Raw genomic sequence first — 27,683 nt, 5'->3', positions numbered from 1 at the left:
GCTCATCTGGCTCAAGCCTCCATCCAGGAAACCTGGAGTTCCAATATAAAGCTCAATCAGCCATTTCTTCTCTTTTTGAATTAAGGGAAGTCTACATGAACCATAGGAAGAGAACAGGTCAAGAACATACTATAGCCCTGCAACCATGATGCCCTGACAAAGGTGTACCTAACAACAAATGTAAGCTATTATCATGATAGATCCACAATGCCCATTAACACAAACAAAACCCTAACTTAGAAGACATTGAGCTTGTGTTCAAGGGTGACATGAACTGCAATCTTCTATCAGCCTTCTCCACACTCCTGCCCTCATGAAGTAGTAGGTTACAATTTGTATAATATCGCAAGGGCATAAAGCTGGGGAAAACTATAGCCTATGCTGTCTAGTTTCAGTAGCCACCCTCTTCTCCAATAGGTCAGCAGGGATTTTTATCTATTCAGAGTATGAACAGCTGCTATCAACACTATGCTTTTTCAATTCATGCTTACCAGAGTGACTGCTGTAGAAAATTTTACTCATGCTGCTCGACAGCAGTTACTCCATATGAATCTAATATTCTCAAATTAGTGTGGTACAGTTGTTGCTGTTAGTTGCAAGGTCGTGTCCGACCTATTGTGACCCCATGGACAACACTCCTCCAGGCCTTTCTGTCCTCCACCATCTCACGGAGTCCACTTAAGCTCATGCTGACTGCTTCAGTGACTCCATCTAGCCACCTCATTCTCTGCCGTCCCCTACTTCTTTTGCCATCAATTGGTGTCAAACTAGTACTCTGAAGATTAGGGTGCTGTCCTTACCCAGTCACAAGCTTACTGGGTGACTCACAAGCTAGTCTAATTAGCTCACAAAGTTGTTGTGAGGAATGGAGAGGATGTGGCTAATGAAAGATGCCTTGAACTCCCTGAAGGAAAAAGGAGGATTGTAAATACAATAAGCACACATCAGTCAAAGATCAGTCTCTTTATTTTCTGAAAGTGGTAAGTTACCAAAGGAAGAGGGAAATATAGTTGAAAACCTAATTTGGTTTTATCCCTCACATGATACATGTAGAAATGATCTGATTTTTACTCTTCTGCCAGTCAGGAGTGCAAAATATAGCAGTAATTCAGTAGTTTACAAACAGTTATATGAAACACCAAATACAATGACAGAGTAAATTCAGTAAAATAAAATAGCTTCATTGCAAATTAAGGGGGAAAAAAGCTTCTCTCAAATCTAAAAATGTCTAACACCAGACTCAGGTTTTTAAATTGACATTACCATGTGCAAATCTGCCAAAACACTCTTCCAACATATTTGCTCCCAAGGAAATTCTACTTAGTAACTCACATTTAGAAAACTGGCAAAATCAGCTTTTACTACTGCTTTGTACACATTTAGCATGAGTTGAACATTAATTCCTGCCAACATTACAATAATTATATCAAACTCTAATGGATATATTGTTATTAGCAAACTTTCAAATGCAAGGCCTTTCTCTTTACCTTTTATTTAAATATATATTTCATTTATGTATAAAATAGAAATATTTTCCCATTAGGAAGATGCAGCAATTAATGTTTTTTCCCCACCAGATAGATAATATACAGTAGGTTTGTTCTTGGGTTTCCGTTATATGCATTATTTTGCTTTGGACTGCAACATGTGTTAAATCTTTCAGTTTTAACTAAAAGCACATGGCAGCTATTTGCGACTGCTGACTGTTCCTCATCCCCCTTCTCTTTCCAGGGAAACCTTATTTTGTCTTCTTGTCCTCCATGTACTCCTGTTTCTTCACTTTCTCGGTGTAAGAGTTGTACTGAGAGTCTGTCCCAAAGAGTTTATCCCACCACGTGAAGGTTGATGCATAGTTGCCGATGAAGTTCATATGGTGGAAGTCATGAAAGCGAGCCCCCGCATAGAAAGGCAGCAAATGCAAAGGATTCAGAGGAATATCGTAGCCACTAGAGAGAAAGATAGGCATATTTCAGTGCTAAGGCAGACAGTTCCCAGATTCTCTGCCAAGAACACAATTTAAAAGCCAACACTGTCCTCCCAGGCATGCCTACTCAGAAGTAGGTCCCATTGAACTCAGTGCAGCTTAGTTCCTATAACAGGATATGAGGCTGCAGCCTCAGATGTTTACTTGCTGCAGTACAGACTTGCTTTTAAAGCCTTTAAAGTTCAAAGACTATGCCACTGGACAATACACTTCTACAGTTATAGTTACACAAGTAAGGAACTTCAGAGAGTTAAGGAGTGTGCCCCTTATTTCTGTATTGCTCATACATGCTATACATTCATCCATGTGAAGATTATGTAAATATCTTTTACACACTGTACTAGGCAGAGGAGGGAGCTAGCTGTTTGAAGGAATGTGGCCTCCACAGGAGTAAGAAAAATACCGATAGATGAGTTAGAACACAATCCATGGAGTTCCATGTATTTTAGAAGCATAAAGAGGTTTAATGGAAGAGGTTTAATGGAAGTCGTATTAAATAAGAATGTACTTAAACCTTTTTCACCAAAACTAATTGGACATAAAAGTACTTAATTTGGCTGACAGCTCTGATCATCTAAACTTTTGTCATGCTCTGAATTAGGCCTGACCTAAGCAATGAAAAGAACTATAGACATCTTTAAGAGCGTCTAACCATACCTTCCAAGTACCATTTTAAAACAGAATTAGTGTTTTCACATCTGTTTTCCCAAGAGCATGCTGTATGAAAAACTCTGCTCATAAGATCTGATAACTGATCTGAGTGGAATGAGCCAGAACAAGAAAAGCTTAGCTGGTGACAGTGGGATCTGGAGCTATGCTAAATCTGGAGTTACTCCAGTTTTTGCTAGAACATTAATATACTATTATTATAATCTATTATTGGCTTGGTTCACAGTAACTGTGGTTAGCTTAATATCAAATGTGGAAGCTTTGTTCTCCTCTGTGGCACATGAATGTTGAGGAGCATGTGAGGCCAAGTCTCATACTGGCTTCTCTGGGTGACATGGTTTTTCATGATGCCTGAATCAAACAATTATCAACTGCACTGCGAATTATCATGGAACAGGCTTTATAGCCCACTTATGTGGAACTTCAGTTAAAAAATAACATGTAAGCTGTGACTGAGAATGTGAAGATTTGCTCTTTGAAGAACAATATGCACTGTAAGCCCATGTAAATTTAATCATATGCAAATTCCACTAAATTAGGTGGCGCTTCTTAGTACGATTCTATATACTGTTCTCAGGATTCCAGACTAAGGAGCCTAGCACCTTGCCTTAGAGCCTTGGCCCATCTACTCAGCATTGTTGACACTGACCGGCTTCATGGATTCTGGAGTCTGAGTGGCAGTATGCGAGCATGCTGCCTGCTCCTGTCCAGGATGGTTTCTTAACAAGTGATTCATTATTCCCTGAACAATTCAGAGTTACCACATTCCAACATCACAGTCACTCCATGAACACTCTCAACCACTAGGTCTTGGCAACTACCCCTTCTTGGAAAACAGATCACTGACTAGCTCATCAGGCTTTCAGAGTGCATTTGGCTAGGGCTATCCTGACACGCTGGGGATTAAACCCTGGATGTTCTGCATGCGATGCATGCCATCTACTACTGACCAACAGCCCCTCCCCTTAAATTCACACTTGTAGAATAAAAATTAAGAGAGTTTGCAATGCTTAAGAGCAGGAAAAGGAACTTAGTTATTGCTTGGTGCATTTGTATTTTTGCCCGCAAAAACAAAGAACAAACTAAGCAACAAAAAGAAATTACCTGTGGACATCAACAGTCTCCATCAAGCGACAAATTACCCATGCCCACAGAAGAATCATATGATTACAAAAGACCATTATTCCAATGAAAAATCCAGCCCCAAGGATAAGTGTTTCTAGAGGATGTGCATATTCAGCTTGCATTCCAAATGGAGCCTAGAGAAGAAGGAAGAATGTATCTATTTTGCTACACAGAGTTACTATTATTGTATAAGTAATTTAAGTTTGAAAACTATACATCTCACAAACATATTTTCTCCTTTCTCACATTCACACTCTGCATTTACTGTTGCAGAGAAGGCAGCAATTGTTATACTGAGGATTCATTCCTATCAATTTGTGCTTAAGTCCCTTAAGTCAGAGGCTTACAAGCATCCAGTGCAGAGCAAGAGGGGCAATGAAGGTCATTTCTACCTTCCAACACTTCCACTCCAGCTCTGCATTTTAACTTGACAGCCATTTTTGAAGAGGTTCTGTCTCTGACCCTGAATCTAGGAATCTGAATTATCCTATGCACCCCCTTCCCACTGTCTAGGGGCCACAGGATCACTGAGTTAACTTTGCCTCCAAATCTAAGGATTTTTACTCTAACAACTCCAACCTGCTCCTGGAGTACCATAGCCATTTGGTGGTATATAATGGAGAGTTAAGAGGCATATTAAGATGCACCAGAAAAATATAGAGAACAAGAAGCAACTCATTCAGCAGCATCTTTTATGCTCATGCTGAAGAGGTTGCTTGAATCTCTGGAAGGCTTTATGTTCCTATTGGAAATGTTACTTCAGCAATTGAAGTCAGTTACTCAAGAAAAGCTTTCTACTCTAAAACATTTTACACCATAAATTAAGAAAACCATCCAGTGCAAGCTGGAACCATCAGAAAGAGGTCATGGCTTAGTTATATATCATAGATTTTCCATGCACATGTCTACAGGTTCAACTTCTGGCACCTTCACATAAAAGATCTCAGGTAGTAAGTGATGGACAGAACTGAGAACCTGAAGACTTGCTGCCAATCAAATTTAAGAATAAGCTAGATAATAATGGGATCTAGTGTATAGCTCAATCCCATGTTCCCAACCCACAATGGAAGGATCACAGTCTTTTGGAAAGGATTACTGTATGTGTTCTGTAGCTATTGTTTGGATGGGAAAATATGCGTTATGCAATGCACTGAACTGTTTCTGTGTTTAGCAATCTAGCATTGGCTGAGATATATCACTGCAATTACAGAGTCTGAGCAACTACAGTCCTAAAAAACCCTCTGATGAAAATGGTTTGCCATGCCTCCTAGCTCCCTCTCCTTGTCCCCTAGCCAATACTTAACACATGCCTATGCAAATATCTATACCCACTCATGACTCATGCATTAAGTATATAACCCATAAACTTAAGTCTTAATACATACAACAAATTCATGATGTACTTTGTGGATGTACTTGTATATTCTCTTGTGATGCAGCAGCCTATGCAGGAAATAATGCCAGGTATCTTCAATCACAGCACATCCCAAACACTGGGCAAGCAGCACATACCTTTGTGGGAGAAAAACTGTTGAGGCAAGGATAAAACATAGAGCCCACCCATTTCCACAAATCAACCGTTTTCTTGGACAGCTATATTTCTGGCCATAAAACCACTACTACACTGACTTTAAGGAAGAGGTAGAGGGTGTGTGTGTGTGTGTGTGTGTGTGTGTGTGTGTGTGTGTGTGTGTGTGTTCAGTAAGATGCAGAAACCTGATACAGTTAAGGTGCAATCCTGTGTGTGTTTATTTTATTCCATTTTTATGCTGTCCCATAAGCCAAAGGTTCTCTGGGCTGCTTACAGATGCTAAAACAGCATAAAATATGCTGGATACAATAAAACAATAATGAGATAAAATAGATATCTCATGATGAAATATAGCCTCACACACCATAATAAACACAGCCAATAAATTAACCAAATTAAATTAAGTTTAGACAGAAGTCCCACAACTCCCAACATCACTGAAGCCAGCGATGCTACCTGTGAGATGTTGGGAGTTTTAAAATTAATAAATACATAAATAAAAATTTTATATCCCACTTTTCCTCCCAATGAACTGAAAGCTCTTTGCACAATTCTCCTCCTGCTGCTCTGTCATATCCCCCATGCAACTACCCTGTGAGATGGGTCTGTGACTGGCCCAGTTGGCTGTACCACACTTGCTCACACTCTGCTATTTTTGTCTAAATATGTGCAGGATTTAAAATGTGAGGACAATCAGCAGAGTTAAATTATTGCTTAGGCCTTCTTATGTATACTGCACTTTGCAAGATTAGGGTGGATAAGAATTACTTAAATTGTGGATTCTGTATTATATCATATACAAAATTATCTCTTTATGTTTCCATTCATTTCATGGAGAAGAAAAGCATAGTTCCATTTGTTATCATGTGCTTGAAAACAAAACAGACAAATAATGTTTCTAAAATGTATGAAGAAACTGCACAGCCAGAAACAATGCTCAACTCACAGAGAATTATGATAGATTTTACAATGTACATTACAAATTGGATTTTAGTAAACTGGATGTTTGTATCACCATCATGATTTTATTAATGATTTGAAGTCTTTTGCTTATATTTTTATATTAGAAGCAAGCTTAGCTTAAGAAGCTTTTTTCCTTAAAGGCAGCCTCAAGTATTTTAAACGAATAAATACATGTAGCTGGGTTGCAGTGTATTACATGTGGCCAAAATTTGATAATCTAAAAATTTAATATATGGGAAAAATATAGATGCTTATGGGATGGGTTGCTACTCTTTTCCCAAGAAATATTTCAAATGAAATAAGCATTCATCCATTTAGAGACACAAAAGTTGTATTGGCTTTGCTATACAATAATGCAAGGAGCATTGTCAAATTTTGTGATATTATCAGAAAAAATAAATCACATCCTACTGACAAGAACAGTTTATGATCTACAGGAAAATTTCAGCTTGAAACCACTGAACAATATGCTACTGAATAGTTTAGGGTACAGAGTATACAGACAGTTTATCCTATTTTTAGGATAGTTCAGTACTTGAAAGATGCAACTCTCTGTTTAAGTAAAATGTCATATACCACCCTTCCTCAGATGTGCTGGGCTATGATTGCTAGCATGTTGACTATGTATAATGGGAACTGCAAACTAAAACATTTGCAAGGCACTGAGAAAGGACAGACTGCCTTATACAATATAATTGTATAATGCTGTTAACCAGTTCCATCTACCTACCATCTTGGCATACTTTCCCAGTCATAGGGAATATTGAAGTATTCTGTAAAATAGTAAGTGCCACATATTAGAGGCAGCTGAATAAAAAAGTGATTGAACATAAGTGTTTTGAAGCATTTCCATTGTTTCTCCCATGTTTCTGGCTTATCCTGTAACAACAAAAAAGTATATATTATGCATATTTTATCAATAAAACAATATAAAAACACTGTGATTCTGGTATTCAAGTTGCATATACACAATGGAAGAAATACTAGCTATAATTTAAAGCTGCTTCACCCTGCCTTGGGCCCACAGATATTGTCTGACTACAACTCCTATCAGTCCCAAGAAGTATGGCCAATGATCAGGGTAACTGGACTTGTGGCCCAGTGCCTGGAGACTGAATGGCTGTGACAGGCTGGCAAAATGTAACAAAAGCTCAGTCATGCCTGTTCAGAGAAATATAAATTGTTATTGCCCAACAGTGCAAAAGATTTGGGGTAAATAAAAAATAACAGGTACACAAAATAAGCTGGGAAAAGGAAAGTGGACCACTGACTAGGACTATCAATGTCTCAGATCTGCATCTCTGTGTGGATTCTCAAGCCAACTACCATCCTAGTCTGGATTTCTGTCTTGGCACCGTTTGATTTAAGGTAGGTGAAAATAAGAAGAAGATTAAGATGCTGTTGGAATACATACACTTCTAAGCCTGTTCCAATTTGTCCTTCAAGTCTGGAAACAGCACTATGACTGTCTATATAATCTAGGTTTATTGTAATGAAGCAACACTAGAAATGTACCCATTGCTATTTGCAGGTCAAAATAAAGCAATTGCCATATGTAAGGCTTAAGGCATTTATAGCTTTAGAGTTTGAACAGAGCATGATGTTCAAACACCAAGTCAGTACAGCCAAGTCAGTACAGCGCTGCTGAGGGGCACTGAGGCAGCGGTGTGGCGTCCCGACCTTGAGGAGAGGGAGGTCTGTCACCTGCCAGGCGCACGCATCCGGCATGTGAATGACAGAGTGGAGCGTCTTGTTCACTCCAGGGGTCACCAGCCGCTTCTGGTGATTTATGAGGGGACATATAAGGTAACCAGGCAGGGTGTGGGTGGGATCACCAGGGACTTTGAGGCCTTGGGGAAGAAACTCATGGACCTAAAGGCCCGAGTGCCCTTCTCATCTATCTTACAGGTCCGGGGATTTGGGCCAGGCAGGGATAGGAGGGTCGCCGAAGTGAACGACCGACTTAGAGTGTGGTGCCAGAAGAAACACTTCAGGTTCCTCGACCATGGCACCTGGTTTCTTGCCAATGGACTTCTGGCAAGGGACAGGCTGCACTCACAAGAATGGGGAAAAGGTCCTTTGGAGATGCTCTAGCGAGCTTTGTCCAGAAGACTTTAAACTGAGCCAGGGGTGGGAGGGGGGTTCAGGCCCCCCAAAACTTGTCCGCACTGGACAAGTGTGGGGAGAGGGTCAGGGCTCTGGGACCAGGATTTCAGAGGTAGTGCAGGGGCTGACAGGACTCCTACAAAGAGAGGGCCGATATCAGGGAAGATGGGAGGAAGGAAGAGGCTGGGGACTCCAAAGAAAGGAAGCTGTGGGAAGGAGTTGAGGTGCATGTACACCAATGCTAGGAGCATGGGTAATAAGCAGGAAGAGCTTGAAGCTCTCCTGGGAATAGGAGGGTATGACCTGGTGGGGATCATGGAAACTTGGGTGGGATGAAAGGCAAGACTGGAATGTAAACACAGAGGGGTATCACCTGTTTAGAAAGGACAGGAGGGGAAAGAGGGGTGGGGGCATAGCTTTATATGTCAGGGAAGGGATAGGATGCACTGAGATAGAATGCAGCACAGATGGGGATTCGGTAGAGGCAGTCTGGGTGAAACTAAGAGGTTTTGACAGGGAAAGGGACCTGACAGTGGGGGTATGCTATCGCCCTCCAGGTCAAATTGAGCCCCTGGATGATGTCCTGACAGATCAGATTCTAAGGATCTCTCAGAGGAGGGACACAGTAATTATGGGATATTTCATTCTCCCCGATATTCGTTGGGAGACTCACTCAGCGGTGACATGCAGGTCACATCGCTTCCTAGAAGCTAAAGAGGAGTGGTGGCAAAGCTATGGCATGCGTGCCACAGCGGGCACCCAGAGCCCTCTCTGTTGGTATGCGAGCCAAGTCACCCCAGCAGCCGAGCATTGGATAACAGAACACAGGGTAAATGCGCATGCTCGGAAGGAAGTAGCAGCACCAGGCAATGACATCACAAGCTGCAACTCATTAGCCGCAAGTAGTCCAAGCATTCGCAGGGCCTGTCAGTGTGCTGCCAAGGATGAGGAAAACAATGGAAAGGAAAAACAATGGAAAGGCTCATAATAGCGAGAGATCTAGTGATGCTAGATAGGGAAGGGAGGCTGGAGGCCGCACAACACGGCTTCCGCAATAACAGGTCCTGCCAGACAAACCTTGTGGAATTCTACAACAAGGTTTCAAGGTGGCTAGTTGGAGGGGATGCAGTGGGTGGGGGTTTACCTTGATTTCAGCAAGGCCTTTGAGAAAGTGCCCCATGATATCCTGGTTGAGACACTGAGGAGTTTTGGGATAGACCAATGCACTGTTCAATGGATTAGGGCATGGCTGACTGACCGAAAGCAGAGGGTAACTATTAGCGGGGAATCATCAGGATGGCAGGATCCCGTTTAATCTTTTCATCAATGACATGGAAGAAGGGGTGAACAGTCTGCTGATAAAATTCACAGACAATACTAAAACTGGGGCAGTGGCCACAACTGAGGAGCAGGTACTCCAGATCCAAAAGGATTTGGACAGACTATGGAAGTGGGCAGGAGACAACAGGATGGCGTTCAATGTGGTTAAGCGTATGGTCTTGCATTTGGGGCATAGGAATGGGTACAGGTTAGGGGACAAGCGGCTGGAGAGCAGCACTTGTGAAAGGGACCTTGGGGTGCTGGTTGACTGCAGGCTAAACATGAGACAGCAGTGTGATGCAGTGGTCAAGATACAGTGGTTTTATGTTATTTCACCTATGTAAGCCGTCCTGAGGCTTTCACAATAGGACGGCATATAAATATTCTAAATAAATAAGGTGAATGCCACCCTTGGTTGCATAGCCAGAAGTGTGGCTTCTAGATCAAGAGAGGTAATACTACCACTCTGTACCACTCTGGTGTGCCTACAAGTGGAGTATTGTGCTCAGTTTTGGGCCCCTCATTACAGGAAGGATGTAGCCAGGTTAGAGTCAGTGCAGCGTAGGGCCACAAGTTTGGTGGCTGATTGGCAGGGAATGCTGTATGAGGTGAGACTGAGAAAACTAGGCTCTTTCAGCCTGGAGGAGACTCAGAGGGGATCTGTTGGCGACATACAGGTATGTGAGGGGGTGTCACACAGAGGCGAGCAGAGACCTGTTCTCCCCTGCAGAGGAGGGCAGGACGTGCTCCAACGGAGCCAAACTCAGGGAACCAAGGTTCAGTTTAGATCCCAGGAAGTTAGGGTATGAAATGGGCTTCCACGGGAGGTGGCTGAGGCCCCATCGGTGAGGGTGTTCAAGGATAGGCTAGACATGCACATGGTGGGCATGTCATGAGTGGAGCCGGCTGGAGCCAGGGGTCAGACTAGATGGCCCAGGAAGCCCCTTCTGACTCCCTCTGTTTCTATGTTTCTTCTGTACTAGCATGACACACTTGTGGTGGTCTAATTTCAGAGATGAGCAACCATATTCTGTATCAGGTTAACAGTGGAAGCACGATGAGTCAATACTGAAACACAATGAGTCAATATTGGAGAAACATCACTGGCATGCTGCATGCCACAAAATGATTTGACTTAATATTTTGTATGCTTTGTTATCAATACTATAATACATGATAAACTGCACCTATAGGTTTATCTTCCAAGATAGGTTTCCTTGACAGTACTTCATAAACACTGTACTACTAAAACTTCGTAAGGGCACCACCCAATAAGGGCACCCTTCTAAATTTGAAGGATTATAGACATCCAGTAGAATGTGGAAGAATTGCTTCAGTACGTGTAGATAGCTGATTTTGGCCATCTACGTGTTTCACTCCCTGCACACAAGGAGTAGGGGCTGAGGTGCCACTCAGAAACCTTATATGGGAGTGAACCCTTGTTCCTCCTCTCCCTGTCCCACCACTGGGCTGGCTCCAAAGTTGCACTTGTGACTTTGGAACTGCAGTGGACAGCCAAAGAACTACACCAGCTGTGGGGAGAGAAGAGGGTGTTCCAAATTCAGAGCCCCAGTTATGATCACCAAGTGCTTTCCCAGGGTTAGGGTCTGGGACTCGGTCATAGCATTGTGCCCAAAGATTACTTCAGATTGTCCCTCTAGTGTTCTAACAGCTTTGAAATTTTCAATTAGTTCCTCAAGGGACATAACCAATGATCCAAAGGGATCCCCATCTTTAATTTACTATTTTACACAGTTCTGTGCATATTTACTCAGAGACTACAGTACTAGGCAGAATATACATGAAAGTACAAATAAATAAATAATCACCATTCTGTTCAATGCCAATTATTCCATAGTATACACCTTATTAAACTTGGCATCATCTCCCCCTTATTGCTTTGATCAGTACCTCCACATACACCTAGTAATTAATTCTAGGGTCACCATCCTTCCATTTTCCACAGTTCCTTATCAAGGAAAAACAAAAATCACTGCCCTTATGTAAACAAACCTTACAGGCCAGGAACCAGTTTTCCCAACAGCACCAAAGAACTGAGACAGGGAATCAGCAATTTTAGAAATAGCAATATTCAAAAGTAAACACCAGCCTAAAGTGATTAGCATAAAGTTGGCCCACATTCACCAAAATATGAACAGTAAGAATTGCATTGAGAAAATTAGTCCAGATTTACCAAACAAAACAGAACAAAACAAAAGCAAAACAAGTGATACTAATTTTCTAAGCAGACACCCCAATACAGCCTTGGTGTGACAAAAAGTTTTACTGGGGGGGGCGGGGTTGGGGGGGATTTGTAGGCTGGGAAATTCCAGGTTGTGCTACTTGCTAGAACCAGATCAGGAGTATAATCAGTTCCATCTTACCTGTTGTATTTTATACTTTTGCATGTAAGGTATAAACTGAAATACAAATCCAGGCAAACAGAGTAAAAAATAAGAAAGTTCATGGATGAGAAGTGATCCCCAGGTTGCAATCTGGAATTTAGTATAGCTATTTAGCATATATTCCCAAACATTTTTAAATGGTTGCTGTAACGGGTTCTCCGGCAAGAAAGAGTCCACATATTCTACTGCCAGGTATGCAGAATTCAATATGCCGCTGCTGTTAGTTGCCATTTTTAGTGTTGGAACATCACACAAGTAACTTCCACAGGATTTCAATGGATCTGCAAAACATCAGAATTTATTTTAGGAGAACAGCCAGCAGAACAATGCAGAAATCTTGCTCACTAAAAATACACTGAAATTCTAGGTAAATCACCAAATCAAATTTTGACTGAAACTACCAGATGGTTTTGTTTGAACAGTACAGCCAAGCTATGTAACAATAACAGTGAAAACAATTATTCTGCTCCCAATCAGCATTATTCACGGGCAGTGCATGGTACCTTCAAGATCTGGGGTAGAGAGATTTGCTAGATATAAGATTATGAGAAGCAGAACTAAAGGATCATGAGACCCACATAACTACATCAGAAAATATCGCTTTGAATTCTCCACCACATAAGTGTTGTGTGTGAAAATACTGGGCTCCAAAACTAATTTATACTAGCAGCATGCTGTTGTTCTCCAGACCAGAATGTGCAGGGCAATCCTGAGAAGGAAAACGAAATCAGGGAAGCTTCCAAATGAGAATGTGTGGTAATAATGGGAGATATCAATTCCCCGTACAATGACTGAAAAAAGTATGTTCCAGTCATGGTGAAGAGGTTACATTTCTTGACTGCCATGAAAAAATGGGTCATGGAAGTGACCATAGGAGAGGCAATCCTGGATTTAATGGGACAGGGAGGGTTGCCCAGGACCTCATGAAATGTGGTCACTATTTTCAATTGGTTCAACAAAATATCGCTCTCATATTATCTACATATAAGTGGAAAATTGCCAAATTAATCCAACTTTTGACTTCAGGAGAGGAAACTTCTCTAAAATGAGGGAACTGGTAAAAAGGAAGCTGAAATGGAGAGTTCAAGGCCTGCTTTCAACATGCACAAAGCCACCATAATAGAATCTTGGAATGCCTACCAGAAGTGAGGAAAGGTAGAACCAAGCATAAGGTGACTAACAGTTCACAATCAGCTTCAAAGAAACTGTAAGAGAAAAGAAATGGTCACTTCAGAAAATGAAATCTTGCCTAAGTGAGGAAAACAGAAGCATAAGCTTGCACAAAGGAGATGCAAGCTGCAAATAAAAAGTGGGAAAATAATTCTGAAGAGCATTTTGCTAACACCAAGGCCAACAATATTCATTTTAATTTATCAGAAGCGTCAGCTAATAGAAGAGAAGGGAGGACACTTTAAAGGCCTTTAGTGAGCTTGAAAATCAGAGTATACTTCTAACCTAAAAACAGAATTACCTTTGGGAATCAATATATCCACATTTCCCAAGATTAAAGCTTCCCCCATATATATTGCTCTCTGGGTTACACAGAAAGAAACTGACTTGCTGCTTAATGTCTTTTACCAAGTACCATGTGCCAAAATGCAAATTCCATCACTTCTGAAACAGAACAAAAGCCCCAGGAGAAACAAATTCAGCCCTGCCGCAGAGGCACCTTTTCGCACAAACGCTTACAGGTCAACCTTCTCAACGAACAGCAAAACGCTGAGCCTGAGGATACCACTGCATCGGGGGGGGGGGGGTCTTCTCAGTTCATAGGTGATGCGTTTCCATCCTCATTGACCGGACATTAAGAGGGGGGAGCTTAACAAGACATCTGAGAAGCTGCCCACTGAACACCTGCAGTATTAAACAGCACACTCATACCAAGAAGAATCTATCGTCTCTACTCATGCCCTGCCTCCAGGATCCATGTCGGCATGGCTCTGCTTACCAGTTGCTGGAAAGCCACAGCGAGAAAGGGCTCTTGCCCTCACGCCCCCCTGTCGGGCTCAGTCAGCACAAAGGCTCCAGGCTTCCCATGCAGCGTAGAAAAGGAGCAAGAACACCATCGGCCGAGCCGTTCGGCAGAAACCTCCTCCCCGCAAGCCACCGCAGTTCTCCCATTAGGGCCACCAAGCACTTACCTCCGCGAGCTCCGAGCAGCTTCCAGAACGGCCAACAACAAACTAAAAGGCCCCCTCCCCACCAGGACCTGAAATACGCTTCCCCGATTGGGCGCAGAGGGCTGCCTTTGCCGCTCCGATTGGCTGTTACGCAGGACTCCGTTACAGTCAGGCGTGCGGCAGTCAGAGAACACAGGAGGTATTGTGGGCTTCCATTGGCTGACGGGATGGAGTGAGGATAGTCAGATTTCGTCAGGCTGCCAATCGGATGGCGAGTCGGTCTAGCGATGAAGGGGAGATGAATGGGCGGAACGTTACCTGAGCAGAAGGTTCTCATGGAAACCGTAGAGTGTGTTTTAGGGAGCACGTCCGCAACATTCTAGGCCAATTTTACCTGGTACAGGTTTAACCCGAACTTGCTCCCAGGGAGGCTTCCTGTTACTGTTGTTGTTAGTCGCGAAGTCGTGTCCGACCCATCGCGACCCCATGGACAACATTCCTCCAGGCCCTCCTGCCCTCCACCATCCCCCGGAGTCCACTTAAGCTCACGCCAACTGCTTCAGTGACTCCATCTAGCCACCTCATTCTCTGCCGTCCCCTCCTTCTTTTGCCCTCCCAGCATTGTTCCCAGCATTAGGCTTTTCTCCAGGGAGTCTTTCCTTCTCATTAGGTGGCCAAAGTATTTGAGTTTCATCTTCACTATCTGGCCTTCTAAAGAGCAGTCAGGGTTGATCTCCTCTAGGACTGACTGGTTTGATTTCCTTGTGCTCCAGGGGACTCGCAGGAGTCTCCTCCAGCACCACAATTCAAAGCCTCAATCCTTTGGTGCTCAGCCTTCCTTATGGTCCAGCTTTCACAGCCATATATTGCAACTGGGAAAACCACAGCCTTGACTATACGCACTTTTGTTGGCAGGATGATGTCTCTGCTTTTTTAGTATGCTGTCTGGATTTGTCATAGCTTTCCTCTCCAGGAGCAAGGGTCTTTTAATTTCTTGGCTGCAGTCCCCGTCTGAGGTGATCTTGGAGCCCAGGAAAATAAAATCTGTCACTACCTCCATTTCTTCCCCATCTATTTGCCAGGAAGTGAGAGGACCAGATGCCATGATCTTAGTTTTCTTAATGTTGAGTTTCAAGCCAACTTTTGCACTCTCTTCCTTCACCCACATCAAGAGGATCTTTAGTTCCTCTTCACTTTCTGCCATGAGAGTGGTATCATCTGCATATCTGAGGTTGTTGATATTTCTCCCAGCAATCTTAATTCCAACTGGTGATTCATCTAGCCCCGCCTTTCTCATGATGTGCTCTGCATATAAGTTAAATAGGCAGGGCAACAGTATACAGCCTTGCTGAATTCCTTTCTCCATTTTGAACCAATCAGTGGTACCATGTCCAGTTCTCACTGTTGCTTCTTGACCCGCATATGTTTCTCAAAAGACAAATAAGATGGTCTGGCACTCCCATCTCTTTAAGAACTTGCCACGATTTGTTGTGATCCACACAATCAAAGGTTTCAGCATAGTCAATGAAGCAGAAGTAGATGTTTTTCTGGAACTCCCTAGTTTTCTCCATGATCCAGCATATGTTGGCAATTTGATCTCTAGTTCCTCTCCCTCTTCGAAATCCTTCCTGTACTTCTGGAAGTTACCGGTCCACATACTGCTGGAGGCTAGCTTGTAGGATTTTGAGCATAACTTTGCTAGCATGTGAAATGAGTGCAATGGTGTGGTAGTTTGAACATTCCTTAGCATTGCCTTTCTTTGAGATCGGAATGTAAACTGACCTTTTCCAATCCTGTGGCCACTCTTGAGTTTTGCAAATTTGCTGGCATATTGAGTGCAGCACTTTTACTGCATCGCCTTTTAAGATTTTGAATAGCTCAGCTGGAATACTGTCACCTCCACTAGCTTTGTTGTTGCTCAGACTTTCTAAGGCCCATTTGACTTCACATTCCAGGATGTCTGGCTCGAGGTCAGTGACCACCCCATCGTGGTTATCAGGGACGTTAAGCTCTTTCTTGTATAGTTCTTCTGTGCAATCTTGCCACCTCTTCTTAATCTCTTCTGCCTCTGTTAGGTCCCTGCCATTTTGGTCCTTTATCATGCCCATCTTTGCATGAAATGTTCCCTTCATATCTCCAATTTTCTTGAAGAGATCTCTGGTCCTCCCTATTCTATTGTTTTCTTCTATTTCTTTGCACTGTTCATTTAAGAAGGCATTCTTATCTCTTCTAGCTGTTCTCTGGAATTCTGCATTCAATTGTTTGTATCTTTCTCTTTCTCCCTTTGCTTTCTTGCATTTCTTTTCCTTTGGGATGGTTTTAGTTGCTACCTCTTGAACAATGTTGCGAACCTCCGTCCATAGTTCTTCAGGCACTCTGTCTATCAGATCTAATTCCTTAAATCTATTTGTAACCTCTACTGTATATTCATCAGGGATATGATTTAGGTCATCCCTGAGTGGCCTAGTGCTTTCCCCTACTTTCTTCAATTTAAATCTAAATTTTGCAACAAGAAGCTCATGATCTGAGCCACAGTTGGCTCCTGGTCTAGTTTTTACTGACTGTATAGAGCTTCTCCATCTTTGGCTGCAGAGCACATAGTCAATCTGATTTCTGTGTTGACCGTCTGGTGATGTCCCTGTGTAGAGTCGTCTCTTGGGTTGTTGGAAAAGAGTGTTTGCTATGACCATCATATTCTCTTGACAAAATTCTACCAGCCTGTGCCCTGCTTCATTTTGTACTCCAAGGCCACACTTGCCTGTTATTCCGGTTATCTTTTGGCTTCCTACTTTAGCATTCCAATCCCCCATAATAAGGACATCAGTTTTTGGGTGTTAATTCTAGAAGGTGTTGTGGGCCGTCATAGAACCTGTCAACTTCAGCCTCTTCAGCACCAGTGGTTGGGGCATAGACTTGGACTTCTGTGATGTTGAATGGTTTGCCTTGGATTTGAACTGAGATCATTCTGTCATTTTGGAGATTGTATTCCAGTACTGCTTTTCCTACTCTTTTATTGAGTATGAAGGCTACTCCATTTCTTCTGAGGGATTCTTGCCCGCAGTAGTATACCTGATGGTCATCTGAATTAAATTCACCCATTCCTGTCCATTTTAGTTCACTGATTCCTAAGAGGTCGATGTTCTGTGTCATCTCTTGTTTGACCACATCCAGCTTGCCTTGATTCATGGATCTTACATTCCAGGTTCCTATGGAGTATAGATCTTTGCAGCATCGGACTTTCCTTTCACTACCAGATCTATCTGCAACTGAGTGTCCTTTCAGCTTTGACGCAGTCTCTTCATTCTTTCTGGCGCTACTAGTACTAGCCCTCTGCTCTTCCCAGTAGCATATTGGACACCTTCCGACCTGAGGGGCTCATCTTCCAGCGTCATATCTTTTTGCCTTTTGGTAGTGTCCATGGGGTTTTCATGGCAAAGATACTGGAGTGGGTTGCCATTTCCTTCTCCAGTGGATCACGTTTTGTCAGAGCTCTCTGCTATGATTGTCCGTCATGGGTGGCCCTGCACGGCATAGCTCATAGCTTCATTGAGCTATGCAAGCCCCTTCACCACGACAAGGCAGTGATCCATGAAGAGGCTGTTACTGTTATCTTCTTATAAAGAATGGGGTATTGTATTAACTAGTTCTTAATTTCCTTTTTTTGTAGGGGGAGGCTGGGAAAGGGAGCCCATCTTCAAATTAATACAGGTACGGATGGGTCTGAGTCTCAAAGCGGCTTTGTTTTGCCATAAGCATGGATAAGCTTTATTATCACAGGGGCGAACAAAAGGTAGTAGGTCTCCAAATGGTTTGGGCTGCACTATCAGGAATGCTGAGAATAGAAGCCCGGAACATCTAGGAATAGCCACCACTGCTTTAGATTGCATTACTGGTTAAGAAGGAGAGTCTTACCATCATCTCCTTATCTGATGGGATAGTGAAAACGACGACTTCTCTAGCTAAAAGCACAGCACACACCCCACCCAAAGAATGTAGGATTTAGCTTCCCCCACTGCCCAGCATCTAGTTTTCTGTACTGGAGAGGGGGCTTGAGGACACATGTGCATGAAGGGAGAGATTTAAACAGGAGCTTGCAAGAAATACGTTTCATAGCAACCTTCCTCAAATAGATGATTCAGACTTAAATTCTTTTCAGCTCCTGCATCTGGAATGGTGAGGGTTGCTATTCAAAACATCCAGAGGTTATCACAGGGCAGCCAAGAATCAGGTGCATTTCTTCAATGAGAACTAGGCTGTGGAAGAACCACAAGTTTACACAACATATGCCTTACCTTAAAGTCAGTGTCCAATTGTTCAAAACCCCTTTAAAATGAGTGAGACTGACAGAGGACTAATTATCAATGGTTAGTAGACATAGTTGTTTGTTTTGCTGTTTAAAAGTTTCAAAACAGTGACTTCTAATATTTATATCTAAACCATTTTGAGTGTAACCCTATGGATGTAAGTCCTACTATTCTCCCATGACAGCCTTTTTGTGAGAGTAGCCGTAATGCTCACAAAATATCCATCTCCCCATAAAGAATTTAAGCACTTGTGAATTATGTACTCTGCCACCCTATGCTTAAGAATGCCTTTAACAAATGCTGGTGCAACCTTTCTTTAAGATCTCCAAGGAAAAACAAAATCTTACCTCTTAAAGTTTTAAGAGGTAAGTTTAGTACCTTTATGTTGGTTTGTTTTCATAAACTGTAAAATCATCAGATGTATGGATATTACAACAAATGTTTCAGCTTTGTATACTGAACAAAGGTGAAATGGATGGGTCTAGTGCCAGATTGTTAGTCCTTAAGATGCCACAAACTTTGTTGTTTTTACTACAATGTACATGGCTACCGTCTGGAAATCTCCAAGAAGGCCTCCACAGCATCCCAAGAAAGGTGAAAAATTGCTCTCTCATCTGACAACCTATGTAAGTTGAGGATGGTCACCATGGCTTTTAAATATTTAAAATATTTTTTCCAAAAAAATATAGCTAGTTCCTTCAATCTGTCTACAAAGTAGTGGTCATGATCTTATGAGGTTCAGAGTATCTGATTAGCCAAAGATGAACCAGACTTCTTCAGTATAACTAGATAAGCCTGAAACAAATTTTAGGAAAAACAAATATGCAAAGTTTTATTAAAGAAAATAGGTCAAAATGACAATAATTTGGTCATATTTAATTCATCAATGAATTAATTGATTTTTCTGAACATGTTCACATACAGTACATAGTCTTTAATAGCAGCTAGAATTACACAGGAATAGTTTTAAATGCCATGCAAATAAAACAGAGTTCCATACATTCTTTTAAAACCTGCAATTATGTCCATGCCAGGTATTAACCCCTATGACTGAGTTAAGATAGATACATCAAAGAAAACAAAGAAGATCTTAGTAAGAATCACCAATAAGTAAGTTAAAAACATTTTGGCATTACATGTTCTGTGGCATTTCTTAGTTTTAAAGCTTAGTTTTGGTAAATATCAAAATATACACCTCTGTTTTACAACATTGTACTGGCATACTTCAAAGTATCATGCCAATTATAAATAGTATCATCAAGTTCCAAATGGATACAAAGGAAAGGGACTTACACACATTTAAATATGCACACAATAATATTGTAACCAAAAATGATTTAGAAAAGCAACCAGGTTCTCATGCCAGCTTGTACTACTAAGCTGGGATTCAGTATCCCTCCAGAAAACCTGTAATTCATGGATATTTCCTTTTTCTTTGGAAGAAAGACAAGTTTACTTTCACTAGGACACACTACTTTTATCTTCCACTAAAAAAAAATCCATAGTCAACCATGAGAGACATGATTGGTCCTTAAGAAAGGAGTTTTGTCCAGATATCTAGCAAATAAGTACTGTGGTCCATACAGTTTCACTACATCTTAGTCAGATGCAGCTTAATGTCAAATAATGCTACACATTGCTTCAACCTAGAATAATCTTCATTTTCATCCTTAATTGTAGCAGATCACAGCATCCGATGTGTCCCATTACGCAGCTACAAGCTGAGAAGTGCTTTGATGCTTGATCACTTCAATGCCACTTGTTAAAGCTTGGTTCTAGTGCATAATTAAGGTGAAAAAATATGCCAACATTTCACAATGGTTTGTCAATAACAGTAACACCTGGAGGGAGAGAGAGATGGTGGGGTAAAATCTGAACTCTGATTTCATGGAACATTTCCACATGATTGCCCTAATACAAGAATGTACTTGTGTTCAAACCAACACACATGCATTATTTTGTCATAACAATCGTGCAAAGAAGTGCCTGCTAACTTTTCAAAACTTACAGTTTTGAAAAAGTACTCTGGGCATCATTGCAAATAAGCCTCTGTAAGGGGGTGAGCACCAATCACAAATGCTGGGAGCCCACCTTACCTGTATTTGTATGTATGCAAGAATGTACATCCTGCGCTACTCACTCTGCCATCTTTCTGCCTCTGTTTATTCTTTCAGTTTCCTTTCCTCTCTTTGGTGCTTGCTTATTCCTATTAAAGCCAATGGAGCAATTTGCCCATTGGGTTTAATAGAAAGAAAATGGTCACCTGCTGAAAATCATTAAGGAGAGAGGGCAAGGTCATAGTTCACCTACTTTTGTTTGTTTTCCTCCTTATTCAAACCAAAGGATGTATTGTTGGTTTTAAGTGTGAGGAGAAGCCGGCTGCTGGAAATCTGCTGAAAGTGGGGTGAAGGTCATCCCTTTCCAAGAACCCTCAAGCATCTTTAGTAAGGGGTGATCTTCACATCTTGGAATGTATTGATTTTTACTAGTATCTCTTGAGTTTATTCTTGAATGGGATTGTATTATCTAAACAACACTGTGAAGGCTTTTACCCTTAAAATCAATCTAGAAAAAAATAAATAATAAATACCTGCATAACTTCTTCCTGTACTCATACATGATGATACAACCATCCATTTATCTGTTGTTGGGTTATAATATTCCACAGTTGCCAAGTTGCAGGATCCGTCATCTCCTCCAACTACATATAAGAGCCCATTCACAGCACAAACTCCTATTATAAACCAGAAATAGATGTATCACAAGCTCTAAGGCCTTTCAAGATTAGCAGTCTATGACTGTAAATGCAAGGTTCTTACTTGTCAAAGAGGATACAGTGGTACCTTGGCTCACGAATGCCTTGGCTCACGAATTTCATGAATTTCAAAAATGTTCATGAAATTTTTGACTAGGGTCACGAACCCCACTTTGGGTGGCGACCAAGATCACAGCCATCTCCTCCCCCCTCCCCCCGCTGAGTGGGGAGATGGCCACAATCACAGTCACATTCGTGCAGGGAACACATGCGTGATCACGGCTGTGCTGTGCTGGGCCCATCTTTCCTGCAGGAGCGCACCCGTGATCATGCACATCTTCCCTGCACGAACGCAACTGCAATCCTGGCCATCTCAGTTGGGCGGGAGGGGGAGATGGCCACGATCGTGCTGGTTGGGGGAGGGGGGATGGCTGAGATTGCGCCTGTCTTTCCTGCAGGAGTGCACCCATGCCAGGGTTTCTTTGAGAAGCACCACCCCGACATAAATGTAATGAACAGAGTGTTGAATCTGTTGAACAATAACGGGTCTCTCATTTCTGGAGGGTTATACAGCGCAGGAAAAAACAAGTGACTATAGACAGATTTTTCACCAAAATTGACCTGCAGCTAAGAGACAAAGAGAGGAAACCCCTGAAAGAGATCTCCCCAATGTCCTTATGGAGGGGGACTCTCCTTCACAACAATAATATCCCCCCGCCCCCACCTAGGTTAGTGTTCTCCACTGTACTGTACTGTACTTTGCTGTTCTTTGTCACTTTGTTTCAAATTTTTCTGATTAAAAAAAATAGTTACAGAACGGATTAACCTTATTTACATTGAACCTTATGGGGAAATTTGACTTGGCTTGCAACCAACATCTGGCTCACAACCACATTCGGAGGGTCCAGAACGGATTAACCTTATTTACATTGAACCTTATGAGGAAATTTGACTTGGCTTGCAACCAACATCTGGCTCACAACCACATTCGGAGGGGCCAGAACGGATTACCCTTATTTATATTGAATCTTATGGGGAAATTTGACTTGGGTCATAACCAATTTGGGTCATTAACCAGAATCGTGGAATAGATTAAGTTTGTGAGCCAAGGTACCACTGTATATATTTTTCCATTTTACTTGTGTTTGGGGCTAGTCATTTTTTTCAACATCCAAAACTGCAGCAATGTATCCAGACTTTAGCCATTCACTTTGAGGAATGTGGGTGCATATATCTTTGCACATATTGTTCAGTTTTTCCAGTAAGAAAGCCAGATCTTATCAGGTACAGAAATATACCTTAGGTGCTAATATGGGCATTCGATGTCTTCCATAGCTGTCTATTTAAATATTATATGAAATATTTCATTGCCAGTTGCAATATTTACCTGCATTTCTCCTACACATATTCATATCTGCAACCTGCTTCCATGTATTGAGGGCTGGATCATATACTTCAACACTTTTTCTAACTAAAGGGCCATCGTGACCCCCTACTGCATACAATAAATTGTTTAAGACACCAACACCTGTAAGGAGCAAATAATAAAAGCAGTTAGCATTTTGTTAAGGAAAGCCCAAATGTCCACTTCTGAAATGTTATTAAGTTTGACAGACCTTGAGAATTGGGAATTGTAAATATTTTCATTTACAACAGAAGTCATACAAATACTAAGTTTCACATAGTATTTTCAGCTTTCAAAGTTTCTTCACACATTTTTCTGTAATCCTTAGAACAATAAAGGTGGTTCAGTAGCACTATAAAGAATACACACACACACCTCTTTTGTATATATATTCTCTCATTATATATAGAGAGAGGGAGGCAGGGAGAAAACAACCAGTTCTTCCATTAAAACTTCAAATCAGTTTGGAAAAGCAGAGGAGTTTAAGCAGCAGTTTTAAGATTAGCTACAGAAAACTACAGATAGAGCAGTACTGTGTACCTTTCATATGCTTCCTGTTAGCACCACAAATGTAGTATTATTTACAAACTGCAATCCAGAAGGGTACACATGTAAAAAATCTCTTAACTTTAAGAAGGCCTTTATATCTTTTACCTGCACTAAAGTGTAGCCATCTATGAAGACACTATGTATTTCATGCAGCTTTTCTGGGTACCTCATGCCATAAAAGTTAACCTTATTTCCATACATGGATTATGTATACCTGGCAGCTAATTTGGGGTGTTTATATCTGGTGGCAGATCTTTTACTCTGTGCACCTAACCACCCTTCCCTACTTCTAGAATGGCGCCACCTGAACTGTGCAATATCATGAGATTTCCTTGATTCTGCAATAAAGACCTGGATGCCAAAATTCATCTGGATCAGTGAGATAAGTGCAATTATTTTCTGGTCCAGAGGTTAAATATATGCAAAATGGAGGAAGCACATGCAAACTAGAGACCTGCCCTCAGACTCACTGTATGTATAAACAATTGAGGCGTACTTGTGTAATCTGCTGCCCAGTGGATGTTTTAAGCTAGTCCTGGAATAAAAGTAACACAGCTCCTGATTGACAGAGACCACCAAGATTTCATGCATTTATTTGCCTTCAAAGGTTTCCATGACACAGTTCTCAAGTTTGCATTTTCGTTGCTCACCTGCTCCACTACGCCTAGTGCCCATTTCTGCAACGTAGGTCCATTCATTTGAACTATAGTTATAGCATTCCACTGTACTAAGGCACTGACGTGATGCACCGTCATAGCCGCCAACTGCATACAGCATACCTAGAAATATAATTAATACATTACATAGATATATTATATACATAGGTAGATTGTCACAATATCCTGTATGTCTTCCGCAAAAGGCACTGAGGATTATACCAAGAAACAGTAATCTAAGAAGATTTAAATAGCAGATTTTGATCATGTAAATGAGTTAAGCATACAAGGCAGTTGCACTTTGTTCTGAATAGTGAACACTGTAAAACTATTTACAGGAGACAATCCTGTAGTCAACATTCACAGTATTGTAGATCATATGTGTTCATATTCTCTTAAACTAGAGTTATTATCTACTAGATTAAATGTACACCTATGAGGCAACAGACAGAGCTACAATTTGGAAAGTGGAATTCCCTGCTCCAATCTTTACACTGCCCCCACCCACCCATCAAAGTTCCACAGTGGCACCTCTTCCAATGCGTCACCACGTTCAGCAATGATAGAGAAAGGCCTGGATATGTTGTATCCTATGTCCCCCCCCCCCCCCCCCGCAACTCTTTGGCCCACTCCTGCCAGCACAACTCCACTAGATGGGGTCAAAGTGTCCTCTACAGAAGAAAAGGTGGACAGGGAAGGAAAATCCTCTCTGCCCTTCCTCTGGCAACAATCTAGCTACTAGCCACTCAATAGCCTTTTGCCCTCAAATATGTTACCTAAATTATGTTACTCTGTGCATAAAACAGTAAGGATTTTATATGTGGATTATTGTATTATTTTGGATACTGGAATTTTACATTAGCAAGCTAATGGTAAACAAACAACATACCTGAAAGCTTGTTTTGTGTCCAGTTGAAACTGGAACAGTTTTAACAATTCTGTTTGTTTTAAATGGAAATGTTCATTTTGTTTTGTGATATGTGTTGTAACATGCTACCCAAATAAAGCTATCTGTCAAAGTGATTTGTAGTATGCTAAACTAATCGTGGAATCTTTTATCTCTGAAATATACACAAACCTTTGAACATTATAATCCTAATTTTTACTAATTTGTAAAAAAGGGGCAATTTCTGAAGTTTTGAAGGGTTAGTAAAGTCAGACTTCCTCTCTTCAGTCCATCTGACCAAATTTGTCAATTTTTATATTCAAAACTTGAAAAGGATGCTCAATGAAAGCAAGGTAGCCTTTAATCAGGCTGTTCATCTGCTGAGGTGTGGTGCTTCTGCTGCAATTCAAATAATGAATAAATATCAAAATTGTCTAATTGTTAATTTTCATTTATTCAAGAATACTTTTTGGAACCTAAACAGCTATTTCAGAAGAAGTACTATTTAGCTTTCCAGCTGAAGCCAGCAAAAAGCTATTGCTTATAGTAACTCAAATTCATGGCTGGTAATACCTTCCCAATTTTCCTTAGTTCCAAGTAAAGCTTAAAAGAAGGGGGGGGGGGTGAATAGGAAACAAACATCACCAGGACACAGCAGAGGGCACTCCTGAGCCTAATAACTGCATCTGAAGCCTAATAACTGCACTCTGCCTTCATTAAGTTATTAGTAGAGTTGTACAAGAATTTCATTTTGCATCATTTTTTACTTGGATTTTCCCTGTTCGCACCTATGAATGCAAGGACATTTTGGTGGTGGGGGAGTTTAGATGTTCTTGAACTTGTCCTTGCATTTGAAAATATGCAGTTTTTTAAAAATACGCACTTTAAAAGGGGTACATTTCTCAAAAATTACAAATGTTCACATTCTAGTCTATGGAGGGCAAGTGCACATTTGGATGCACCTTTTCAAAAAAGGGGGTACCAAAATGTGTACTTTTCATGTTTGATCAAAAAGAGAAACAGATTGCAACTGAACACAGGAGTGCAGTGACCAGAGCTGCAAAGCAGAGTTCAGATCTATGGCGATCTTGAACATTGTTGATTCTCTCAACCTTAATTATAATTTTGCTCACTTGTGTTTTGGTTTAAGATTGTGAAGAAAACTGTCTTTGAACCTTCAGATAGTATAAAATATGGTAGCAAGAATACTGATTGGAATTGGATGTTACACTATCTGACCAGCACAGTGCAAACTTGTCTAAATCATTCCTACTCCATCGAACTAGCTTATTTCCCTTACCTGAACAGGTGTGCCTGAGACTCATCTGACCAAGAGAGAAAACTGTGTTTATATGGACAGACCCTCAACAATAATTCTGCACTTACAATTAGCACACAGAGGTTATAATAAATTGCACTCCTGTGAAATAATAATGAATTCATGTCAACATCATATGTTACATCCATACTTTATAACAACTGCTGGTTCATTTCCAGGCTCAATTCAAAGTGCTAGCTTTAAGTTATAAAGCAGTTCACATCATAGTGCACAATATATGAAAGATCTTATCATCACATACAGCTGTATGCCAGTTCTGAGATCATCAGAGTCCCTTTCCCAAGTGCTGCTAAATACTGAGATTCAGTAGGCTGCTACTTGTGAATGTGCCTTTTCAAAGGTAGCCCACAATTGTGAAATGCCTCCTCCAGAGAGATCCACCTGGTTGATTTTTCAGCACTGGGCAAAGACTTTTTTATTCTCTCAGGATGTTTAACAAGCTATGTGATCACTCCACTACCTTGATGTATCATAAATGTTGTGTCTTAGAGCTGTTTGTAGCATTGTAGATATTTTAAAACCTTTTTAATGTCTGATGTGTTAAATATTTTAGTCTTTGTTATTCTGAACAGTGCTTATGTCTGCCCTTAGTATTATGTTGTTTTAACTGAATTCTATTGTGTTTTTAATTTATGTCCATCACCCTGAGAACTTCAGATGTAGGCCAGTTCAAAGTTTGAAGGAAGGAAGCAAGGAAGGACAGACCAACAGACTAAACATTAATTCTATGGTCTCTAGACAGTGCTGGATTCCCAGGTGTGAGGCTGGAAAAGAGCTCTGAATCCATGCTTGGAATCCCCCTCCCTCTTTGCTGCTAGCTCAGAAAGAGAGCCAGCACTGCTTCTCCAAGGCTGCAGGAGTTACTTGTAGAAGGGGTTTTGGGGGCAGGGAGGGGACCAGCCTCACCAAGACACAAAGTATTCTGGTGGCATCTCATACTCCTTGCTTTCACCTCTGAAGCACCACAGCTAGATAGCTAAAATAGGCTGTCTAGCTGCTTTGCACAGCTGAAAACATGGAGAGGAGACCTTTTCCTTTGCACTCCTCCCACTCTGCACAGGATTCCTATAATCCTCTGAGATTATGGGTAGCCTCTTTGAATTGCACAGTAAATCACAGTAAATTCAGTTTAGTTCTAAGAGGAGATCTTACCTCCAACTACACCTACACCAACACTACTTCTCCTTGTATTCATTGGAGCCACATGAAACCATTCATTAGTCTTCATATTATATGCTTCTACTGAGGATAGTCCTGTAATAAAGTAGCAAATGAAGTAGATAGAATGAAAGTATTATTTATCTAGTTTTTCATAAACATTCAAAATTGTGAACTAGTTCATGAATAAACAAACATCATTTAGCTATTAACAGATAGTAGCATTAGATTGCTGGTCTTAGGTGAAATACTGTGTGTATACACTTAAAGAAGAACTCACGCAGAATTTGTTTTTTATATAATGGGGGGTAGGTTATGAATTTTATATACTGTGGGTAAATAAGAATTTTGTGTTGAAAATGGAAAACATCATAGTAAGGGCCTGGGGGAAAAATGGAATATTCAGAA

At 41.2% G+C, this 27,683-nt stretch overlaps 2 protein-coding genes across 5 annotated transcripts in view; both read right to left on the bottom strand.

Moving 5' to 3' along the window:
• Positions 1-948: 948 nt before the first annotated feature.
• On the bottom strand, positions 949-14,288 carry MSMO1 (methylsterol monooxygenase 1). 4 transcript variants are annotated; one of them, XM_044430986.1, is made up of 7 exons: positions 14,245-14,286; positions 13,244-13,308; positions 12,083-12,384; positions 7,003-7,151; positions 5,164-5,290; positions 3,758-3,912; positions 949-1,946 (listed from the first exon to the last, which is right to left on the bottom strand). In XM_044430986.1, exons 3-7 carry the CDS (start codon positions 12,332-12,334, stop codon positions 1,739-1,741), a joined length of 891 nt encoding a protein of 296 aa, XP_044286921.1. In that variant the 5' UTR covers positions 12,335-12,384; positions 13,244-13,308; positions 14,245-14,286; the 3' UTR covers positions 949-1,738. The 4 variants fall into 4 exon arrangements, with proteins under 4 accessions (XP_044286921.1, XP_044286925.1, XP_044286923.1 ...); XM_044430990.1 differs by lacking the exon at positions 14,245-14,286 and adding an exon at positions 14,052-14,186; XM_044430988.1 differs by lacking the exon at positions 14,245-14,286 and adding an exon at positions 13,793-13,842.
• Positions 14,289-19,382: 5,094 nt separating this feature from the next.
• KLHL2 (kelch like family member 2) overlaps positions 19,383-27,683 on the bottom strand; it is a 39,940-nt gene continuing 31,639 nt past the window's right edge. The window contains exons 11-15 of the mRNA XM_044430857.1: positions 27,270-27,371; positions 23,887-24,015; positions 22,670-22,810; positions 21,118-21,261; positions 19,383-20,368 (exon numbers count right to left, since the gene is read on the bottom strand). Of these exons, the coding sequence (XP_044286792.1) occupies positions 20,340-20,368; positions 21,118-21,261; positions 22,670-22,810; positions 23,887-24,015; positions 27,270-27,371 (545 nt within the window). The 3' untranslated portion in view covers positions 19,383-20,339. The remainder of the gene's footprint in view (positions 20,369-21,117; positions 21,262-22,669; positions 22,811-23,886; positions 24,016-27,269; positions 27,372-27,683) is intronic.

The sequence above is a fragment of the Varanus komodoensis genome, unplaced genomic scaffold, assembly GCF_004798865.1.
Source record: "Varanus komodoensis strain SLA01 unplaced genomic scaffold, ASM479886v1 scaffold21, whole genome shotgun sequence".
Classification (NCBI taxonomy): Eukaryota; Metazoa; Chordata; class Lepidosauria; order Squamata; family Varanidae; genus Varanus; species Varanus komodoensis.
This window is presented reverse-complemented; position numbering and strand designations above follow the sequence as displayed.